The following is a 19,909-nucleotide window of genomic DNA, read 5'->3' as shown; positions in this document are numbered from 1 at the left end:
TACTTTGTATTTACTGTGAAATTGGCTTGTTACTTTATGCCTCTTGCTTTCATGCTCCTTCATAATTCTGAATAGTTTTTATGCAGCTTTAAAATTTTCCATTTTTAGAACCATGTCTGCTTTCCTGCAGAAGCCTTGCTTTGTGATTGCTGATTATACAGTGTGATAGCACTCTGTCTTTCTTATTTGAGCACTTCATAATGGCAAATTCTTTAGCAGATGCATTTTCTTTTCAAGGTCAGCAAAATTATATACACGGTTGTTGCTGGTTTTAGTGTTAATCTTGTTGTTGTTGGGATGAGATAGGAAATGGTTCTTTTATTTTTCAGATACATAAACACTATCATACAGATCATATCTTACTGGGTTCCTTGATTCTATTTTAGCTTGATCACTTAATTATGTAGGTGGCATTTATAAGACTGCAAATAAATGGTTTACAAGGAAGAGAATGGTCCATTTAGTTCTAGTGAAGTACTGTTCTGAATGAATCGTCTGTAATAGGTAAAACTGATTTGACAATATTAAATCAGTGGCCAGTATTTTAGTACATAAGGAGTTTTGCGTAATATATTTGATATTTATTTCTTTTAAAAAGGGAAGCAATTCATTTGTCTGTCCTTTTGTTCGGGCTTGCTTACAGGATTCTAGTGTTTGGAAAGACTATAGCAGTACTAATTAATAAAACAATATAACCAAAATGATAAAGCAAAGTGCATAGAACATTCTGTCCTGACATCATGTTTCCAATTCAGCATTCCATTACTTGGTTGATATCTCCTCTACTTTGATTTTATTTTGTACATATGAGAACTTTGCAATCAAAGCACATCTTTTGTCTGAGAGGAAAAGGGAGAGTTGTATACTTTGGATATATATGTGGAAGATATTTAGAAAAAGTTTGACTTAATAGAAATATGAAATTTTACTAATAAACCATTCAAAATTTTATAAAAATAAATCTTTTGAGGTGGATGGGTATCTCAACTGGCTAAGCATCTGACTCTTGATTTTGGCTCAGGCCATGATCTCAGGGTCATGAGATTGGGCCCCACATCAGGTTCTGCACTGGGTGTGGAGGCTTCTTAAGTTCCTATTTCTCCTTCTGCCTCTCCCTCTCCTTTGCTAAAAAATAAATAAATAAGAAAAAATATTTTCATCAAAATCTGAGACTGATCAATGTTTTTTCATTCTTTTTAAATAATCCAAGGTATTTAGAATGCTTTAAGTCCAAATAGTGCTTTCCATTTTTTGGAGTGCTTTCCATTTATATGTTATTGTTATCCAATATTTTGTTTCATATATGCATATACATTACTGTTACCTATATTATTTTATATAAATGAGTTTTATATATATATATATATATATATATATATACACTCTGCTATTTTACATAGAGATATCCACATATATGCCAGTTCCTTTGCTCAATATTGTTTAATTAACCTTATCTCTTAGTCTTAGAATTAGTTTATCTTTCTAAAAGCCGATTATTTAGATGTTCATCTACTAACAGACAGGGTCTACTGAATGTGAGATTTCTCACTCTAGTAATGTCTTTATGATTTCTTTAAAGATATTCCATTTAGAAGTTATTTGACCAATATCTTTTATTGCTGCCATTTAAAAATATACTTTCAGTTTAATTGCCATCCATGAAAATTTGAAAAATATGAAAACATTTAAAGATAATCAAAGACTCTAAATGAAGTTTTCTGTCTCCAGAGATTACTTACTTTTGCTTCTTTGGGCAGGAGAGCTGAACTGTGGAGATTACAGATCACTTGAATCCAAACAGGGATTGAGATGATTCAAAATTCAGCTTCATTTCCTGTCAGAACTGGCTTATTTCTGATTTGCCCTTATTTTATTTTTTTTTTATTTTTTTTTTAAATATTTTTTTCTTTATTTATTTATGATAGTCACACACAGAGAGAGAGAGAGAGAGAGAGAGAGGCAGAGGGAGAAGCAGGCTCCATTCACCGGGAGCCCAACGTGGGATTCGATCCCGGGTCTCCAGGATCGCGCCCTGGGCCAAAGGCAGGCGCCAAACCGCTGCGCCACCCAGGGATCCCTGCCCTTATTTTATAATATCAATTAAGATATTGGGCTTTTACAAGGGCTTATACTTCTCAACTAGGCATAAAACCTGTTTTTCTGTTCCCAAAAGCTTGTGAAACTGTGAAAAGACCTGCTCAGCTATTTCTTCCAATACAAGAAAATATCCCTAGGTGATTGTGGCTCCTGTTGGTGGACTCAGCTTTCTGGGCTTCCCCTCCTGCCAGAGCTTGGATTAATAATTCTTCCATTTTTTTAAATTACTCTGTGGAGATTTTGAGAAAATATTTTGCCATACTTTTCTAGTTGTCCTCAATTGGATGTATGGGGAAGAATATATAGTTTACCATTGCAATTAATACATATTTTTGGTTATGTTTGGATATGCCTAATGTATTGTTCAGTTTTTGCCCCTATTTTTCTTTTAATCCACTTTTCATATTAATCCTTTCATGTTTCTACTTTCTTAGTGATATCCTCTGGTCTATCTTCCAACTGACTAATTCTCTCTTTTGCCTGGTCTAATTGTCTACACTATCATTCCATAATTTTTTTTATTACTAAAGATGAGTTGCTTATCAATTTGATTTCTATAAATTTTATTTGGTATTTCGTCAGATAAGCCTCTGTGTATATAAACCAAGATAAATTATACAAATATAAATATATGATGTTATATCTTATATACTGTAATACTTACATACACATATAATTTACTTTTTCTTTCAAGTGGGTTATTAGAAATAACAGTTGATATGCTTTATTTTATACTATGTTTTCTTAGAGTACTGGCTGACTTGGTTGGTATAGCATGTGACTCTTGATCTCAGGGTTGTGAATTCAAGCCCCACATTGAGCACAGAGATTACCTAAAAAAATGCTACCTTTTTTTGAGGCTTATTATCTAAAGTTTTTTTTTTTTTTTTTTTTTTTTTTGACGGGTATCATTGTTAATTTTCAGAACATTTAGGATCAATTTCCTATCTTGTATATATCAGTCATTTAGAAAATAAGGCTTCATTGCTTCTAACTCTCTGGAACTGTCATCTCCAAGATTAGCCTTGATTGCTACATTTGCATTTAGTGGCAAGCCACGGTGAACAGGCCAGACAAATTTGCTAATTTTCTTCTACATCCATTTCTGGAACCTTGAGGAATAAAACTGAGCCATGTGGAAGCTTATAGAATTTCATTTTTTTTTCCACTAAACACTTAAACAGAGCCAGCTCTATATAGCATACTTCTTGGGACTATATTGTTTCCCTTTATTTTTATATTATCTCACAACACCAGCCACAAAGTACCCAGGATGTAAACAACAAAAATTGATAACTTTATTTATTCACAGAAGTCTTTATGGTTCACTATGGAGGTTCCATCATATTATTAACTTTCTTTAATCCTTAACTTCTCTCTGAACTTATTCTTTCCAGTGGGATTGATGAAATCAAGAAAAGGTAGGAGTAAGGAGCAAGTGTTACCTATAGTCATAGTGAGGGCATAAGTGTTCTAGGTCATGAAGGATACTTACTATTTCTGAAATATTCCTCCAGTAGCTTTTTCTTTTTTCTAAATTTCTCTTCTTTCAGCAATAATATGAACATAGGTTTCAATTAAATATTTAATATCATCTGTAATCAAGAGCTATCAATAATCATTTTTAACGTCTTACAAACTATGTCATGCTCTATATTTTCACCTACACAAAGATAGAGTGGATGCCACTGGAAGATCAAGAATACATTTCACATGTCTATAACCAATTTTTAGAATTGTAGCTCTGGAAATATAAGTAGTTTATTTTTATAATGTTGACCAAAATTCAATAGGAGGAATTTTGATCATAATAAAATGGCAACTAATGTTTTCTTATATTAAAAAAAAGCAGGGCAGGCATCTGGCACATGTATTTGACTGAATATGGCTGATGATATATTTTAGCCGATTTATTATTTTTTAAAGATTTTATTTATTTATTCATGAGAGACACAGAGAGAGAGAGGCAGAGGAGTAGGCAGATGGAGAAGCAGGCTCCACGAAGGGAGCTCAGTGTGGGACTCAATCCCAGGACCACGGGATCACATCCGGAGCCAAAGGCAGATGCTCAACTGCTGAGCCACCCAGGCATCCTTATTTTAGATGATTTATATACAATATAACTTTTATTATTGTTTTTCTTCCTTAATAATGCAAATTAAAAAAATATTTTTGAAGAAGTAAAATAATCAAATCCTTTGAATCTGTTTAGTCTTATGGGATTTAATTCAATCACTAGTTCCATTTTTATGTGAAAACTCTACACAAATAGAAATTAATTTAAGAAAATGAAATATACATCTTTTAGATTCATGATTTCAAAACATTTTGACTGTGATTCAGAGTAAGAAATGGTTATTTCTTAATGGTTTTATAAATATACACTATATTTATGCAACTTAAACTATTGAATGAAGTTCAAGAAACAGTACTTACTCTATCTAGAATTTATTCCAATATATTACATACAGTGTCATGATGATCCATCTCTACTTATTCCACTTTATTCTATTGTATTTCTTTATGTAATGCTAAGAATAAAACACTAATTCTATTTTTCAATTTACTAATGGGTCACAGCCAATAGTTTGGAAAATACTACCTTATTAAAATAAATATATTTGAATTACATACTGAACTACATAGTTATTGAACAATGTATATTACTCATTTAGAATGTTATCCCTTAGTGATATAAACACTTGTAATTAGCCTGGAAAGAACTGTAAGTCATGCTTAGAATATGAAAAAAAGTTACACAAGTCAAGTTCAGCGTTTTGATAATTTTGGAGTCTGGCAGATACACTAGATCTCCTATGTAGTCATATTTCATCCATAAGACACTTGTCTAACTTCAGTGTACTCCACAATATAAATAATCTTTTACACTATTTATTCATGCTAACAAAGTCTTTATAAAGCATATATTCTTTATCTTTTTTCTGCTGTTTTTTGAACCTATTCTAACTCCCCACAACAAGCACAGAACATTTCAGCAAATCTATTCTTTGCTCTTTGAGAAGGTGACTGAAACTAATTTTAAGGCTTTATATAGGAACTTAATAACTGTTTTTCACTAGGACACAGCGTTAAAGGGTCACAACCTATAAATGTCAAGTTTATTTCATAAGTAGACTCATAGTTTATCCATGTTGAGAGAATTGGAAGGACATAGATTGCCCAAAAAGTAAGAGCTTCTAATTTCTCTGATGTATCATTGTAGATTCAGTCAGTATTCAATCACTAGTTTATGGACAGCTCTATGGGCTTAAAATGATAGTTTTTCATTTCCCTCAAAGGAGGCCTCAAAAAGTGCTTTTGCAAACAGTATCTCATGTGGATATTATTAAAATGGACAGAAATTGGCATCATAGGTGCTCAATGACTATCTATTCAATATGAATGGATTCTCATTATGTTTGTGTTTTCTCCAATACCCATATCTGAAAAGCCTGGGTGGCTTAGTCTGGTAAGTGTCTCCCTGGGTGGCTCAGTTGGTTAAGCATTTGCCTTCAGCTCAGATCATGATCCCAGGGTCCTGGGATCAGCCCCACTTTGGTCTCCCTGCTGGGGGTGAGGGGGAGACATCTGCTTCTCCCTCTCCTCCCTATTCTTATTCTTTGTCTCTATCTCTGTCTCTCTCTCAAATAAATAAATAAAAGTTTTAAAAGAAATTAGAAACATATAGAAACCTCTATTGTATGTATTTGCATAATATTCCTCTTTGGCAGTGGATTTTCACTATGAGTAATAAAACTAATTATTTTAAAATATCTTTCAGCAATTATTGTTAATATACATTCCAGAACCACCAATGGCTATATAAATAATAATAATTTTATTAGTAAATACAAAGACAAAACAAAAAAGTCTCTTTACCTGAATATTTTCTTTTTTTTAAAAATTTCTATTTATTTATGATAGTCACACAGAGAGAGAGAGAGAGAGGCAGAGACATAGGCAGAAGGAGAAGCAGGCTCCATGCACCGGGAGCCCGACGTGGGATTTGATCCCGGGTCTCCAGGATCGCGCCCTGGGCCAAAGGCAGGCGCCAAACCACTGCACCACACAGGGATCCCTACCTGCATATTTTATAATTTAAAAACATCAAATGTCAAAGTTAATTTTGTGCCTGCACATTTGTCATGTTATTACTGAATTTTGTTTAAATATAATCCTAAATAGTTTTAAACTTACGATTATAGTTTTTGACTTATGAGCTATTTATCCATGATCATGTTCATGTATAAGTTATCTTTTTGCAATAAATTTAGGGAGAATTTATTACAGTAGTCTAGTTATGCCATATTATTATCATTAACACTTTAAAAAGTAATGTTTTGAAAACTTAAGAGCAATGCAGAATGTTCCTTTGACAATGCTCTTCTTTTAATTTATTATAAATCAAGTTAACCGGCTTAGTGTTGGATATCAAGGTTAAGAATTAAGTTTTCAGTAGAAACTTTAAAATAATAACAGATTTCATTTTAAGAGAAAATAATTATATTCTGGTAATTTTGAGCCAATTATTTTTATGGCTGTGTGTGATAAATGTATTTTGATTTCCTCATCCAGGTAGAATTCTTTAGTAAACTATGTATTTATTCCTAATGGTAGCATAAGAAGATACTAAAGTGGTAGTCTGCTATGATCAATATGCCCATTATTATTAAAAGTCAGTAACTCATATTATTCTAATAGTGTGCTTTACTTGGGATAAAGAAAATAACCCACTTCCATTGCTAATATTTAAAAAATGAGATCAAAGTTCTTCAGTTTTAAATGAAAGTGTTTAAGCATTGTATTGAAGAATAACTTACAGAAAGTGCACAAGTCCAAGTCCTATATCATATACCTTGGCACTTGTCTACAGATTGAACACATCGATGTAGCCAGTTCTCAGACTGAAAAACAGAAAATTGCCACCACTAAAGCTCTCATCATAACTATCCATCACTGCTCATCTGCACACTGCCAAGAGTAACCACTATCTCCATTTATGACACTAGATAACTACTTTATGAACTTCCTATGATTGAATTTGTCTTCCAATAGAAAGTATTAGTTTTCTTATGGGAGGGGAGGTGGATATCTATTAATATCTTCTGCCTATTTTTAATTGGATTATTCATTTTTTTAAATTTTATGTAAATTCCCTTTAGTTAACGTACATTGTAATATTAGTTTCTGGTGTACAAGTGAATGATTCAGTGTTTATATACAACACCTGGTGTTCATGACAAGTGCATTCCTTAATCCCCATCACCTATTTAACCCATCCATCCATCCATTCACCACCCCTGTGATAACCACCAGTTTGTTCTCTGTAGTTAAGAGTCCGTTTCTTGGTTTACCTTTCTCTGTTTTCCCCTATGGTCATTTGTTTTGTTTCTTAAACTCCACACAGGAGTGAAATGATACGGTATTTGTCTTTCTCTGATTAATTATTTCACTTAATGTGATACTCTCTGCCTCCATCCACACCATTGCAAATGGCAAAGTTTCATTCTTTTTTATGGCTGAATAATATTCCATTTTACATATATACTACTTCTTTATTTATTCATCAGTTAATGGACACTTGAGCTGTCTCCATAATTTAGCTGTTGTAGATAATGTTGCTATAAACATTGGGGTGCATGTATCCCTTTGAATTAGTATTTTTGTATTATCTGGATAAATACCTAGTAGTGCAATTGCTGGATCATATGGTTAAAGACCTAAATGTGAGATCTGAAACCTTAAAAATCTTAGAAGAGAACACAGGCAGTAACCTCCTTGACATTAGCTATAGTAACTTCTTATTAGATATCCCTCCTGAGGCAAGAGAAATAAAAACAAAAATGAACTATTGGGACTACATCAAGATAGGAAGCTTCTGCACAGCAAGGGAAACTAAAAGGCAGGCTTTAGAATGGAAGAAGATATTTGCAAATGATAATTTCTGATAAAGGGTTAGTATCCAAAAGATATAAAGAACTTATACCACTAACACCCCAAAAGTTAAAAATTCATTTAAGAAATAGGCAGAAGACATGAAAGATATTTTTTCCAAAGAAGACATCCAGATGTCCCACTAACATAAAAAGATACTCAACATCACTCACCATCAAGGAAATACAAATCAAAACTGTAATGATATCACCCTGCACCAGTCAGAATGGCTAAAATTAACAAGACAAGAAACAACAGATGCTGGAGGGGATGTGGAGAAAGGGGGAACCCTCTTGCACTGTTGGGAGTGCAAACTGCTGCAGCCACTCTGGAAAATAGTATCGAGGCACCTCAAAAGTTTTAAATTAGAATTACCCTGTCAACTGCACTACCAGATAGCTACTGAAAGAAACTAGTAAACTTTAAAAGGTGTATTACACTTGTGTTGTATTTAAATGCTATTATTTTTCATCGAATAGGTCCAAACTGGTATCCTTCCCGAGTTGGCCTGCAGCTAGAACAAGGTAAGAATCAAATTTCACTGATCTATTTATGTAATTTGGAATCCCTTTTCTGTCATCACTTTATTTATCACTTACTAAATAACAGGCATTGCAATAAGTGTTCTAAATCAATTATGTCAATGGATTCTCCCTATAAGCTAGTTCCTCACTTTTATGCATGAGGAATTTTAGTCTCAAGGAGTTAAGTTTCACACATCCACTGTCATGTGCATTGGAGGCAGGATCTGAACTAACATTTTTCTGTTTCTAAAAGGTTTATTGCTTTATTCTGGCATTCCACTACCTTCTAATATGTTCTCAGGGATACTTCTCAGCAATTTCTTTCTTTTCTTTTTTCTTTCTTTCTTTCTTCTTCCTTCCTTCCTTCCTTCCTTCCTTCCTTCCTTCCTTCCTTCCTTCCTTCTTTCCTTCCTTCCTTGGTCCTGCTTGCTTTCTTTTTCTTTTTCTTTTATTTTTATTTTCTTTTTAGTTTAAAGCAGAATAAATGAGCTAAATGGGAGCAGAAATGAATGTATTTTAGGGAGAATATCATATCCAATATTAAGCCTTAAGTTTCTCAAGCTGTCAAATCCTATTCTCCATTCAGAAAATGTATAAATAACCTCATCAAGCAGCATGGCTTTAAGTATTAATGACTTTCAGATATCTACAGACACAGCTACCCAACTGCCTATTTGACAGCTTCTACTTCAATGTCTAATAAATATCAAAAAACTTAAATCTTAATTCCCACCCCCAAATCCTGCTTCTTTCCCAGTCTTCTCTGCCAGTTAATGAATTACAATGCACGCAAGTGCCCAGGCCAAAAATCTAGAAGCTGTCTTTATTTCGCTGAAATATTCTCTTCTCAAGTTGAACCAACTCTATGTTCAAAACATATTTGACGGGCATCTGGGTGGCTCAGTCAGTTAAGTGTCTGCCTTCGGCTTAGGTCATGATCCCAGCATCCTGGGATCCAGCCTGATGTTGGGTTCCCTGCTCAGCAAGGAGTCTCTTTCTCATTCTTTCTCTTCCTCTGCCCTTCTCCCCCCATTCATATCTCTCTCTCTGTCTCAGATAAATAAAATAAAATAAATATTTGAAACTGATATATTTTTAACATTTCTACTAGTGCCACCTCAATCTAAATAATCCCTTGCTTGATTAATTTTGAGTTCTTCCTAAGTAATCTTGCTTCCCTTCCTCCCAGTTTCCACACAGTGTCATAAATACCTTTTTATTTATTTATTTTTCATAAAGATCTTTTTAAATGTAGATCATGTCACTCTGCGGGTGCTTGCAAATTTATTCACCCTAAATAATTTATCATATAATAAAAGAATTTAGAGAGGGTTGACATCAATGTCTACTAATACCTCAAATTATACTTTAAAAATACCTTGTATCATATTTGATTATGATATTATCTAATATTACATTTTATTAGAACACTACAGGATAGTAGCTAGTGGTAGTCTGCACTTTGTTTAGGTAGAGGTCGGAAATCACTGTACATTTGAAAAATTGCTAGATATTTTATAAAATGGGTTTGTTAACATTTCATTTCACTTTAAATATTTATTATACATTGCAATTTCTATGTATTTATCCTTAGCATTCAGAATTTTTCACATTAAAAATTGTTTGTTAAAAATCACTCTGTCTTGGGACGCCTGGGTGGCTCAGCAGTTAAGTGTCTGCCTTTGGCCCAGGGTGTGATCCCGAGGTTTCAGGAATGAGTCCCACATTGGGCTTCCTGCATGAAGCCTGCTTCTCCCTCTGCCTATGTCTCTGCCTCTCTCTCTCTCTATGTCTTAAATCAATCAATCAATCAATCAATCAATCTTTAAAAAAATTCACTATGTCTTGAAATTGTATTCAAATACTTTTCCTTATTATTTAGGTGGGCCTTTTTTGAAGGACTACATAACCGTTCAAAGCATTGCAGCTTCCTCCATTGTCACTCTCTATTTTACAGACCTGGGTCGACAAGTCAGTTGGATTACAGTAAGTATCAATTTAAAGTGCAATATACATGTCCCACATTTTTATAGGAATAGTTTGTTGACAGGACAATTTTTATCAAGTAAATTTATAATGAAACAAAATATACTGAATGGCATTTTAAATTTTCCATTCTGTCTAGGGAGAACAGTGGCCAAAACTTCACACAAGTATTAGAGCAATGGAAATATACAAATGGAAGAATGAGGATAAATCCTTTTTTTTTTAAATGTCAATCTAAAAATCTTATTTCTGCTTAACCTATGCTTTGTTAGTTAAATGGTATTTCTTCAGCTTTTCCTTCTAGGAACCTGGGAATATGAAGGCTCTTGAAATTGGAAAAAAAAAAGGAGATAGAATATTTAATAAAAATATTCTAAGGCAAAGGGAGAGGATTTTGGAAAATCAGAATGAAGTACTGAGACTTCTTTGTATTAGGTGGTTGTGGCATACTTTTGGCTCTTGAAGAAGGAGCTTTCAAAGTGATGGCAACTGAATCCAATGGCATTAGAAGTAGGAAGACTACTTTAAAAGACGTGGAGGACTAACAAGACTAACAAGGACTAACAAGGACACTAGTTCACAAGCATTAAACTATTATAAACTATAAGTAATGGAATAGATAGATGGTTTAGCTTTAGAAGTAAGAGGAAAAACTAGGTGATATTTAGTGACAGGCAATGAAAGTGTTAATTTGATAAATAATTTTGAGACTGATATACAAAGAATAGTGCAATCATTCTACTGTTCAATTATTTTATTTATATTTTTTAGAATTTTAAAGTTTTTCTGATAACATTCTAGTTCATATCTGTGATGTGATTGCACTTTTAATATTTTCTATGTTAAGATAGGTGTTTTCCTTTTTGTCATCATTAACAATCAGCATTATCATCCACAGTGTTTTAAGTTTTCCCTGTAAGCATTCAATTTTTAAAATCATTGCAGACACAGGACAATTTATTGATTATTATGTAATTTTCAAATAACAGCAATTAAAGTTTGCATTTATTAAAATATTGTCAAATCTTTTAATTTTCTGATGATTTCTTCTTTAATATACATTACCTTCTTGTATTTGGATTATTATTAATATTTTAGTGTTATTGGTTAAATCATTGCTTTGGGTTTCAAAGTTCCTTGGTTGAGATTTTGAGTACTAATTTGTTACACAAAAAAACTGAGTTCAGAATATTCTGAATCCTTGTGAAATATAATATTTATAAAACAACCTATTAATGCATGCATTATGTAAGGAAAAGGCTTAATACTTACATATGATATCAACAGACCTTTACTACCAAAGATTTTAGACAAGCAGATTCTGATCTTCAAAGGTTAAAATATTCACAGGCTTTGTCCACATTTATGATGAAAGGGGAATTCTGTCTACAGAAGTTTTGTCAGGATGAGTGGCATTAATGGTGAATTCATTAGAAATTCCAGCTGCATCACTTGGATAAGCACTGAGCAGAGAAAGTGCTAAGGTGGAATTCTAGGACAATTGTAGAGAAAATTATAGCTTATTTGAAAGGAAAGTCATTTAGGTGACAAAGAGAACTCTGGAAATAGGATGAATATTTTTAAGTCAACCCTATGTTTCACACAATCTTTTGCTCCAAATGAGTCAGTCCTATTAACTCCTAAAAATACACACATTACATTGCAATGGCACCCACTTTATATCTACTAAATTATACAATAAAAGCAATATTAACCACACATTCTTGTACATTTATAAAATATTAAAATGTGCTTCTAAATGTGCTAAAATGTGCTTGATAATAAAAGCATATCACAAGGTTGGGTTTTTTATTTTTGTTTTTTGGTTTTTTTAGAGACAAACCAGCAAGGTCTAAATTAAGATTTTAATAATATTTTTCATCAAATAAGATTGTGCTGTCAAAGAATATTGAGAAAATCTTTGCCTCCTTGAATAGAATAGAGGGTTAGTTATTTAGATCCTATTAACTAAAGATCCAATTCACTTTTCACCATTTTTATGTTCACTCCTGTGTATGCCTATAGTTTTATGCAATTTATCCCTTGTAAAGATTCAAGTATATACCACTACAATCAGATAGAGAATGTTCCATTCCCACAAAGGAACTGTCTCATATTATCCTTCTATATTTACACACTCTTTTCTCTATTCCGGGGCAACCACCAATCTGTTCTTCATTTCTATATTTTGTTATGTGGCAAATGCTGTAAATAGAATTTGACAGGTTTTTTGTTTTTTGTTTTGTTTAGTTTTTTGAGATTGATGTTTAATTTTCTAAGTACAGTGCCTTTAGGATTCATCCTGGTTGTTGCATGTATCAATAGCCAGTTCCTTGTATTGGTGAGTAGTATTTGGTTGTACAATCGTAGCAGTTTATCCATTCACCCACTGACAGACATTTGGGTTGCTTTCAGTATTTTACTATTACAAATAAAGCTGTTATCGATCTGTGTGTAGGTATTTGTACAAACATAGTTTTTATCTATTTTGTACACACTGTTGAGTTTTAAGAGTAACTTTTATACTCTAGATAAAGTCTTTTGTATGATAAGTTCTTTGCAAATATTTCCTCTCAGTTTTTACTTGTCTTTTCATTCTCTTAATGAGATGGGTTTGTTTGTTTCTTGCAAAAAGTTTTCAATTTCAATGCAGTATAAGTTGCCAATGTTTAAGGATTTTGTCTTTGCTATCTTATGTAAGAACCTTTTCCTTGCTCTAGATCTGGGAGTTTTCTCTTATGTTTTCTTCTAATAGTTTAATTTTTTTTTTATGTTTTACATTTTAATCAGTCTATTTTTAATGTAAAGAAGTATCTAATTTTATCCCTAAGCTTAATATTTTCTTTCAATTGGTTTCCCGTGTCCAACAATCCTTTTGTTCTGTTTTATTTTCCTTGCTCCATTTGGAATTAATTGCCATATTTTCTTTTCTTTTTTTTCATATTTTATTTTCTATTAGCCTCTTGGTTATTTTAGCTTTATCTTCTTTCTTACCAACTCTACTGATTGATCAATAGATTATAATGTGCATCTTTAAAATATCAAACACTAATAGAAATTGTTTAATTTAGGTTTACTGAGGTGAAGATACTTCATAGATAATTGAATGATTTTATGATATTTAATCTCTTCCTAATCTTCTGTTGTGGTATATTTTAATTTTCTAGGTACTTTTAGGTAAAAATCTGCTACTATTATTTTATATGGCCAATATTTATTTAGATTTATCATTTTCACTACAATTTAATTATTCCTTCTAATCCTGAGCTTATATCTGTGATTATTATCATTCTTCCTAGAGAACATATCTTCACTGATTTATTCTAGTTCTGCCATTGATTGATTTTCTCAACTCAGTTCATCCTAAAATGTACTTATTTAACCATTTTTGGAGAATTTTTTGTAGAAAAAATTCCATATTGGCAGTTATATTTGTCTTCACTTCACAGAACTTCATTATTTGATTTTTGACTCCCATGTTTCTGTTGAAAAGTCTACTACAATGTGTCTTTTCTCTGGCTCATATTAAATTTGTCTTTTGTTTGGTTATCACTGTCTGACTATGATGCACACAGTTACAATTATGTTTCTATTTATCCTGCTTTTGGTTTATAGTGTTATCTGAGTCTACTGTTCAGCGTAAATATTTAATTTGAAAAATTATCATAATCTTTTTCACATTTTGTTTTCCATTATTTTCTTTGCATTCTCCTCCTGGGATCCATATTACATTTCCATATTTTTCTAGTCTGATGTTTCACATATCTGCTGAAATTCTCAACCTTGTTTTTTTATTTCTTTGAATATATAAAAGATTATTTTTTAAATGTATGTGTCTGATAATTCTGACATGTGGTTCTTCAGTTTATCTGTTTTGAATGTCTGCTGTTTCCTTTGGATTTGATTACAATGTCTTTACTCCTTTATACCTTTATACCTTTATATTTCTGACCTAGTGCAGGAAAATATATATAAACAACTTGTAAGGATAACTTGAAGCTTAAGATGATGTTACTCTCTTTTCAAACTGATTTATCATCCTGCAGATGGACTAATGGCATTATTTGGTCCAGATCATCTTAATCCAGTTGATGACAAATGCTTTCAGGCTGACTTTTATTACCTATGCAGGCAGATCTACTTGTGCTTTATCAGGGCTCTTAGAGGGTAACTCTCCTACGTCTTAACCCAAGTTCTGGAGATTTTAGAAGGATATCTCTGTCTTTGAAAGATGATAACCAACAATTTTTGTCCCTCCATTCTCAGGTGCCCTCAAAAGATTTAGTCTTCCCAGGTTGCTATCAGACTTCAAATCCTAGATTTGATCACTGTTCTAGAGTCCTGTTTAAAAACTCCTGATCTTCTAACTCTCAATGACTCAGTAGCTCTTTGAACCCTGAAAAACATTTTGATCAATTTTTCTTGCTGATCTCATTACAATGGTTTGAATAACCTAAATGTAATTCTCCATTATGCATTATTTATATAAAGGTTAACTTATAAAACGAAACCTTTTTTAGTATTATATTGACTTTAATATTTCTTATTCAGTACAAAGTAATATTACTGTTGGGAAATGCTTTCATAATTTTTAGCTTACCTATCATTAGAAGATTAAGGATGACACTACTTTATTTTGTCAGTAATTTTCAACAACTGTGAATATGCAATTTATTTTGTTTTCAACTGTTAATTGCAATTTCAAAAAAGAAATAAAATCAAACACCATCCTAATAATAATAGGACTGAAAAAAAGTTTTCTTTTTTTCAAGAGAGGTTGAAATGCATTAAGCACAATGTAAGTATAAAGATTCTAAACAGTTCAAAATTGCAGCTGTGTATTTCAGTTTATATTTCTAAAACATCTTATTGTCTTCTTCCTTTTTTGATTTAGACATGTTCCAAGTTGAACACTTCACAGAAGTTCCAAAAAAAAATTGCAATTATCTAGGATACCTAGTATCAGTGAATTTTACAATTATAGCAGCACATTAGTTTAGTACAGTGAAAATTCTATAAAGGAAAAGCATGAAAATAATTTCATATTGAACATAAGTTGAAATTTAAAAGTAGTGTGTATGTCTTCAAAATTAGAAGAAAGTATATTGGCTTATTTTGAATATATAATTTCTTCTAAAATTTGGTTTAAAATGGACTTCCTAGTCTTTGTAAAATCATTTGATTTGCCAGGGCTTAAAACTAGAATATTTGTTTATTTGGCTTTGTTTTTGGATTTGTTCTTTTTAGAAGGAGAAGAAAAATTCCTTTCTTAGAAGTGTGTTTTATTAATATTTGTCTATCTGGCCCTCATTTTTATTTATTCTAAAACTATTTTCTGATTACTTCCTATATTTAATAAAACATCTTTTTTCTTTTTTTCTATTTGTACCCAAATAGACTTTTTTTTTGAAAGATGCATTATGTAAAATTTATTTCTTATAATTCTCTACTGCTTTAAGGTCAAGATATAGCCTTCATACCCTGGGACTGTTTAAACCCCATGTTTCAGCATGAACAATATTTGATAAAATATTGGGCTTCCTTGAACATATTACTGTAAGCCAGTATGTTCTCCTGATTTATTTTTAGTGTATGATGGAGATAAGACTGTAGTTTAATTTCCTGATTCAAAGAAACTTCATATTTATGATAGCATTTTTATTAACTTAATAAAGAGTGACATGTGGTCAAGGTTAACTATTGTTCATAACATTTTTCATTACTGATATATTACTAGAGGATTTGCTCAAAATTACTTGCTTAGATCAGATGGCATTGAAATAAATATTTTAAACTTTCTGTTGTAATAAAAATTATTCTAATTATTCTCAAGTATTAACTAAACTCTATTATCAGACATTCAAAAGTGGTAAACATTTTTTTTTCTTTAAATCTGAATAATCAGGCATGCTGTATGCCATCACTTAATATAATTTATCACTAGAAAGGTTGCTTTATACTGACTTTATCATATGTTGCATATCTTTCTTGGCTAATGGGATGATCAATACTGTTAAATGGGAAAAATATACTCTAAGAAACCTATGTATGTAAATTTTTATGCTGTGCATATATACACACATATATAGTTATATAAAACATGCACATATATCATATATTCTAATTATGTAGTCATACAAAGTTCTCACGAGAAATAAGTACATAATTCCTTTTTTTTAAAAGATTTTTTAAAAATTTATTTGAGAGAGAGCATGAGCAGGGGAGCAGGACAGAGAGAGAGAGGGAGAAGCAGTCTCCCCATTGAGCAGGGAACTGGACTTTGTGCTGCTCCCAGGATACTGAGATCATGACCTGAGCTGAAGGAAGATGCTTAACCAACGAAGCCACCAGGGACCCCGAGAAATAAAAACATAATTTCTAATCAATGTGCACACCTGCATATTTGAGTAAAACATGTGCAGCGTTGAGTTTTCCTTCTTAGAAAATGATGAAAATTGGCAAAGACAAAACAAAGCAGAATGGCAGTTGAATTTATCATTGTCATGTCTGTATCTTTTCTCTTTGAGCACTCAGAGGTAAATTATTTTTCCTTTCTCTGTGTGAATTCCAGAGTGACTTTAACCTGGTTTTAGCATCAAAACAAAACTAAATAATGGACAGTCATAAGATTTAGAAAAGTATCAGAAAGCTAGTCAGCCAGTGAATTTTTATACAATCAAACAGCCTATTTTCCAATTATATTTCCAAATCTTATGATTATCTCTCTATAGATCAGATATCTCTCTCCATGTATATGGTTGACTCTCAGCTCCAAAATTCAGAAGGCAATCCTTTTAAGTACCTACTCAGACTCAGAATTAAAGTCTAAAGTTTGCAGAATAGAGAACTAAATTATTTCAACTTGAATCAGTGTCAAATCAATCAAATTCATGCTAAGGAAAAAAAAAAGTCACTGCAGCCAATTCCATTCAATGATAGGGACAGTTCACATAGAAGATGGAGTGTGTATGGGGCTGGGCAGACACAAAGAAATGAGTCAATCGGAGAAGGACAAACATTATATGTTCTCATTCATTTGGGGAATATAAATAATAGTGAAAGGGAATAGAAGGGAAGGGAGAAGAAATGCGTGGGAAATATCAGAAAGGGAGACAGAACATGAAGACTCCTAACTCTGGGAAACGAACTAGGGGTGGTGGAAGGGAAGGAGGGTGGGGGGTGGGGGTGACTGGGTGACGGGCACTGAGGGGGGCACTTGACGGGATGAGCACTGGGTGTTATTCTGTATGTTGGCAAATTGAACACCAATAAAAAATAAATTTATTATTAAAAAATAATCATAAGAAAGAAATATGTTTATCACAGTTTGGTTAGTTAAATAAAAACTCCTATGTACTATTTATGAAGAAATCGTTACATTAAATTCAATATTTATTTTTATATATACCATTTACAATGATCCTTTCCTTAGGTCTAGGCTAGTTCTTCCAAAGAAGACTTCTTATGAATTATATTAGCACCCAGTATAATGCATTTTAAAGAATAGTTAAAGCTACATGTCCATTTTGCCAGTTCATGCAGTAGGCAAAGTCTGTAGACGTGCTTATTACTTCTACATATAAATCTTAAAAATATCAATAAAAATGCATTTTTAACTTAAATGCTTCTTATTTTCAGATATTTTTGGCTGAATATACAGGACCTCTGCTGATTTATCTCCTCTTTTATTTGAGGATCCCATACATATATGACATGAAAGAGAGTTCTAGAAGATTACGCCACCCAGTGGTACAGTAAGTAATATATATAGTACCTATAGATTAAGGAGGAGATAAACTAGTACACAGATATTATTTTAAAGTTTGTTTATAAACCCAATTAAGATATATTACATTTAATAAAATACATTTTAAGTAACTTTAAATAATGTATGCACACCAACTTGCAAATTTAGATACCAGGAACTATTGAGTATATCTTAAAGTTGAAACAATAGAAGTTCATAATGATCACAGTAAAAGAAATCTGGAAATTCAGAAATGTCAGAAGAAGCTTAAAATTAAAAAATAAAGTTTAGAGGTCATATATAGGGCTCAAAATATAATACTAAATAAAATATAATAAAATATATACTTCTCGAAAAATGTGGGCATCACTTATAGGGATGCCCTATAGGGATGCCATTTATAGGGAATTATAATTCCCTTTAGCAAGTCGAAATCCAAAAGAAATTTTACTTTAAAGTAGAAAGTAAAAGTACAGAAAAAGATGAGGGAAATTATCAAAGCAGAATATATAGCATACTGTGAAAATAATCTCTCTCTCTGTTTCTCTCTCTCAGTTTACCAAATTGAACAGAAAGAGAGGGGCACCTGAGTGGCTCAGTTCAGTGTCTGCCTTCAGGCTCAGGGCATGATCCCAGGGTCCTGAGATTGAGCCCTGCTTCGCGCTCCCTGCTCAGCTGGGAGCCTGCTTCTACCTCTGCCCCTCCCCCTGTTTGTGCTCTTTCTTGATATCTCTCTCTCATGCTCTCTCTCTCTCTTTCTCTCTCTCAAATAAATGAAATCTTTTTAAAAATAAAGAGAAAGAGAATAACTATTACTCAGGATGCTACACTGAGATGTAGTGCTAGAGATTTGTTAAAAAACAAAAAAGAGAGGGAACGTGAATCAAAAGAATCAAAATTTAGGTCATAGGGATACTAGAAGATAGAGAATGATTTGATTCCTGACTTTCTCATCTCAAATCGAGCTTTCCTTATCCTTCATTGCTGTACCACAACCACACTGACCTTCCTTTTCCCTGAGACCTACCAGGTTCCCTTTAACACGAAGGCATTTAAACCTGCTATCCTTCTTCCTCCATCCCAAATACCACTTTCTTGCCTCTTATTTTAATTTCAAATAGAATCTCAGTATTTCTTACTCAGGGTAACCATTCCTATTCCTTCAAATACAAATATGCCACTGAAATTTCTTGCTTTATACAGTTTATTACTTTAAAAATACAGGTTCACATCATCACTTGTTCGTATCTTTCCCTCTATAAAGTTCTATGCACTTTGATCTCCAGTTTATCTTCACTGCTTAACATTACCTTATTTACTGGAAATACTCAATAAATATGTTTTCAATGATTAGATAGATGAACCAATTACAAATGTGTTTATTTTACATTCAGCACTTTCAGAGTATAAGAGAGGAACCCAACCAGGATGGGAGTTCTGACATGGCTTTTCAAAGAAAGTGGCATTTGACCTATTTCTTTGTTTGCTGGAGGGATCAATCAGATTTCAGCTAGCAAATTTAAAGAATCTTCATTTGGAAATTATTTGTGGTACAAAGAAATGTGGTGGTTTGCAGGAGCAAAAAGAAACCTAGTAGGGCGGAAGAAGCACAGAGAGGCAA

General features: G+C 32.4%; 1 protein-coding gene across 3 annotated transcripts in view; it reads left to right on the top strand.

Moving 5' to 3' along the window:
- The window catches only part of TECRL (trans-2,3-enoyl-CoA reductase like), a 115,470-nt gene that overhangs the window by 49,845 nt on the left and 45,716 nt on the right, over positions 1 to 19,909 (top strand). For all 3 annotated transcript variants that reach the window (XM_077848175.1, XM_077848173.1, XM_077848174.1), the window contains exons 3-5: positions 8,511 to 8,555; positions 10,438 to 10,541; positions 18,180 to 18,295. In XM_077848175.1, coding sequence (XP_077704301.1) covers positions 8,511 to 8,555; positions 10,438 to 10,541; positions 18,180 to 18,295 — 265 coding nt within the window. The remainder of the gene's footprint in view (positions 1 to 8,510; positions 8,556 to 10,437; positions 10,542 to 18,179; positions 18,296 to 19,909) is intronic.

The sequence above is a fragment of the Canis aureus genome, chromosome 14, assembly GCF_053574225.1.
Source record: "Canis aureus isolate CA01 chromosome 14, VMU_Caureus_v.1.0, whole genome shotgun sequence".
Lineage (NCBI taxonomy): Eukaryota > Metazoa > Chordata > Mammalia > Carnivora > Canidae > Canis > Canis aureus.
The sequence above is the reverse complement of the archived record's forward strand: the minus strand, read 5'-3'. Positions and strand labels throughout refer to the sequence as shown.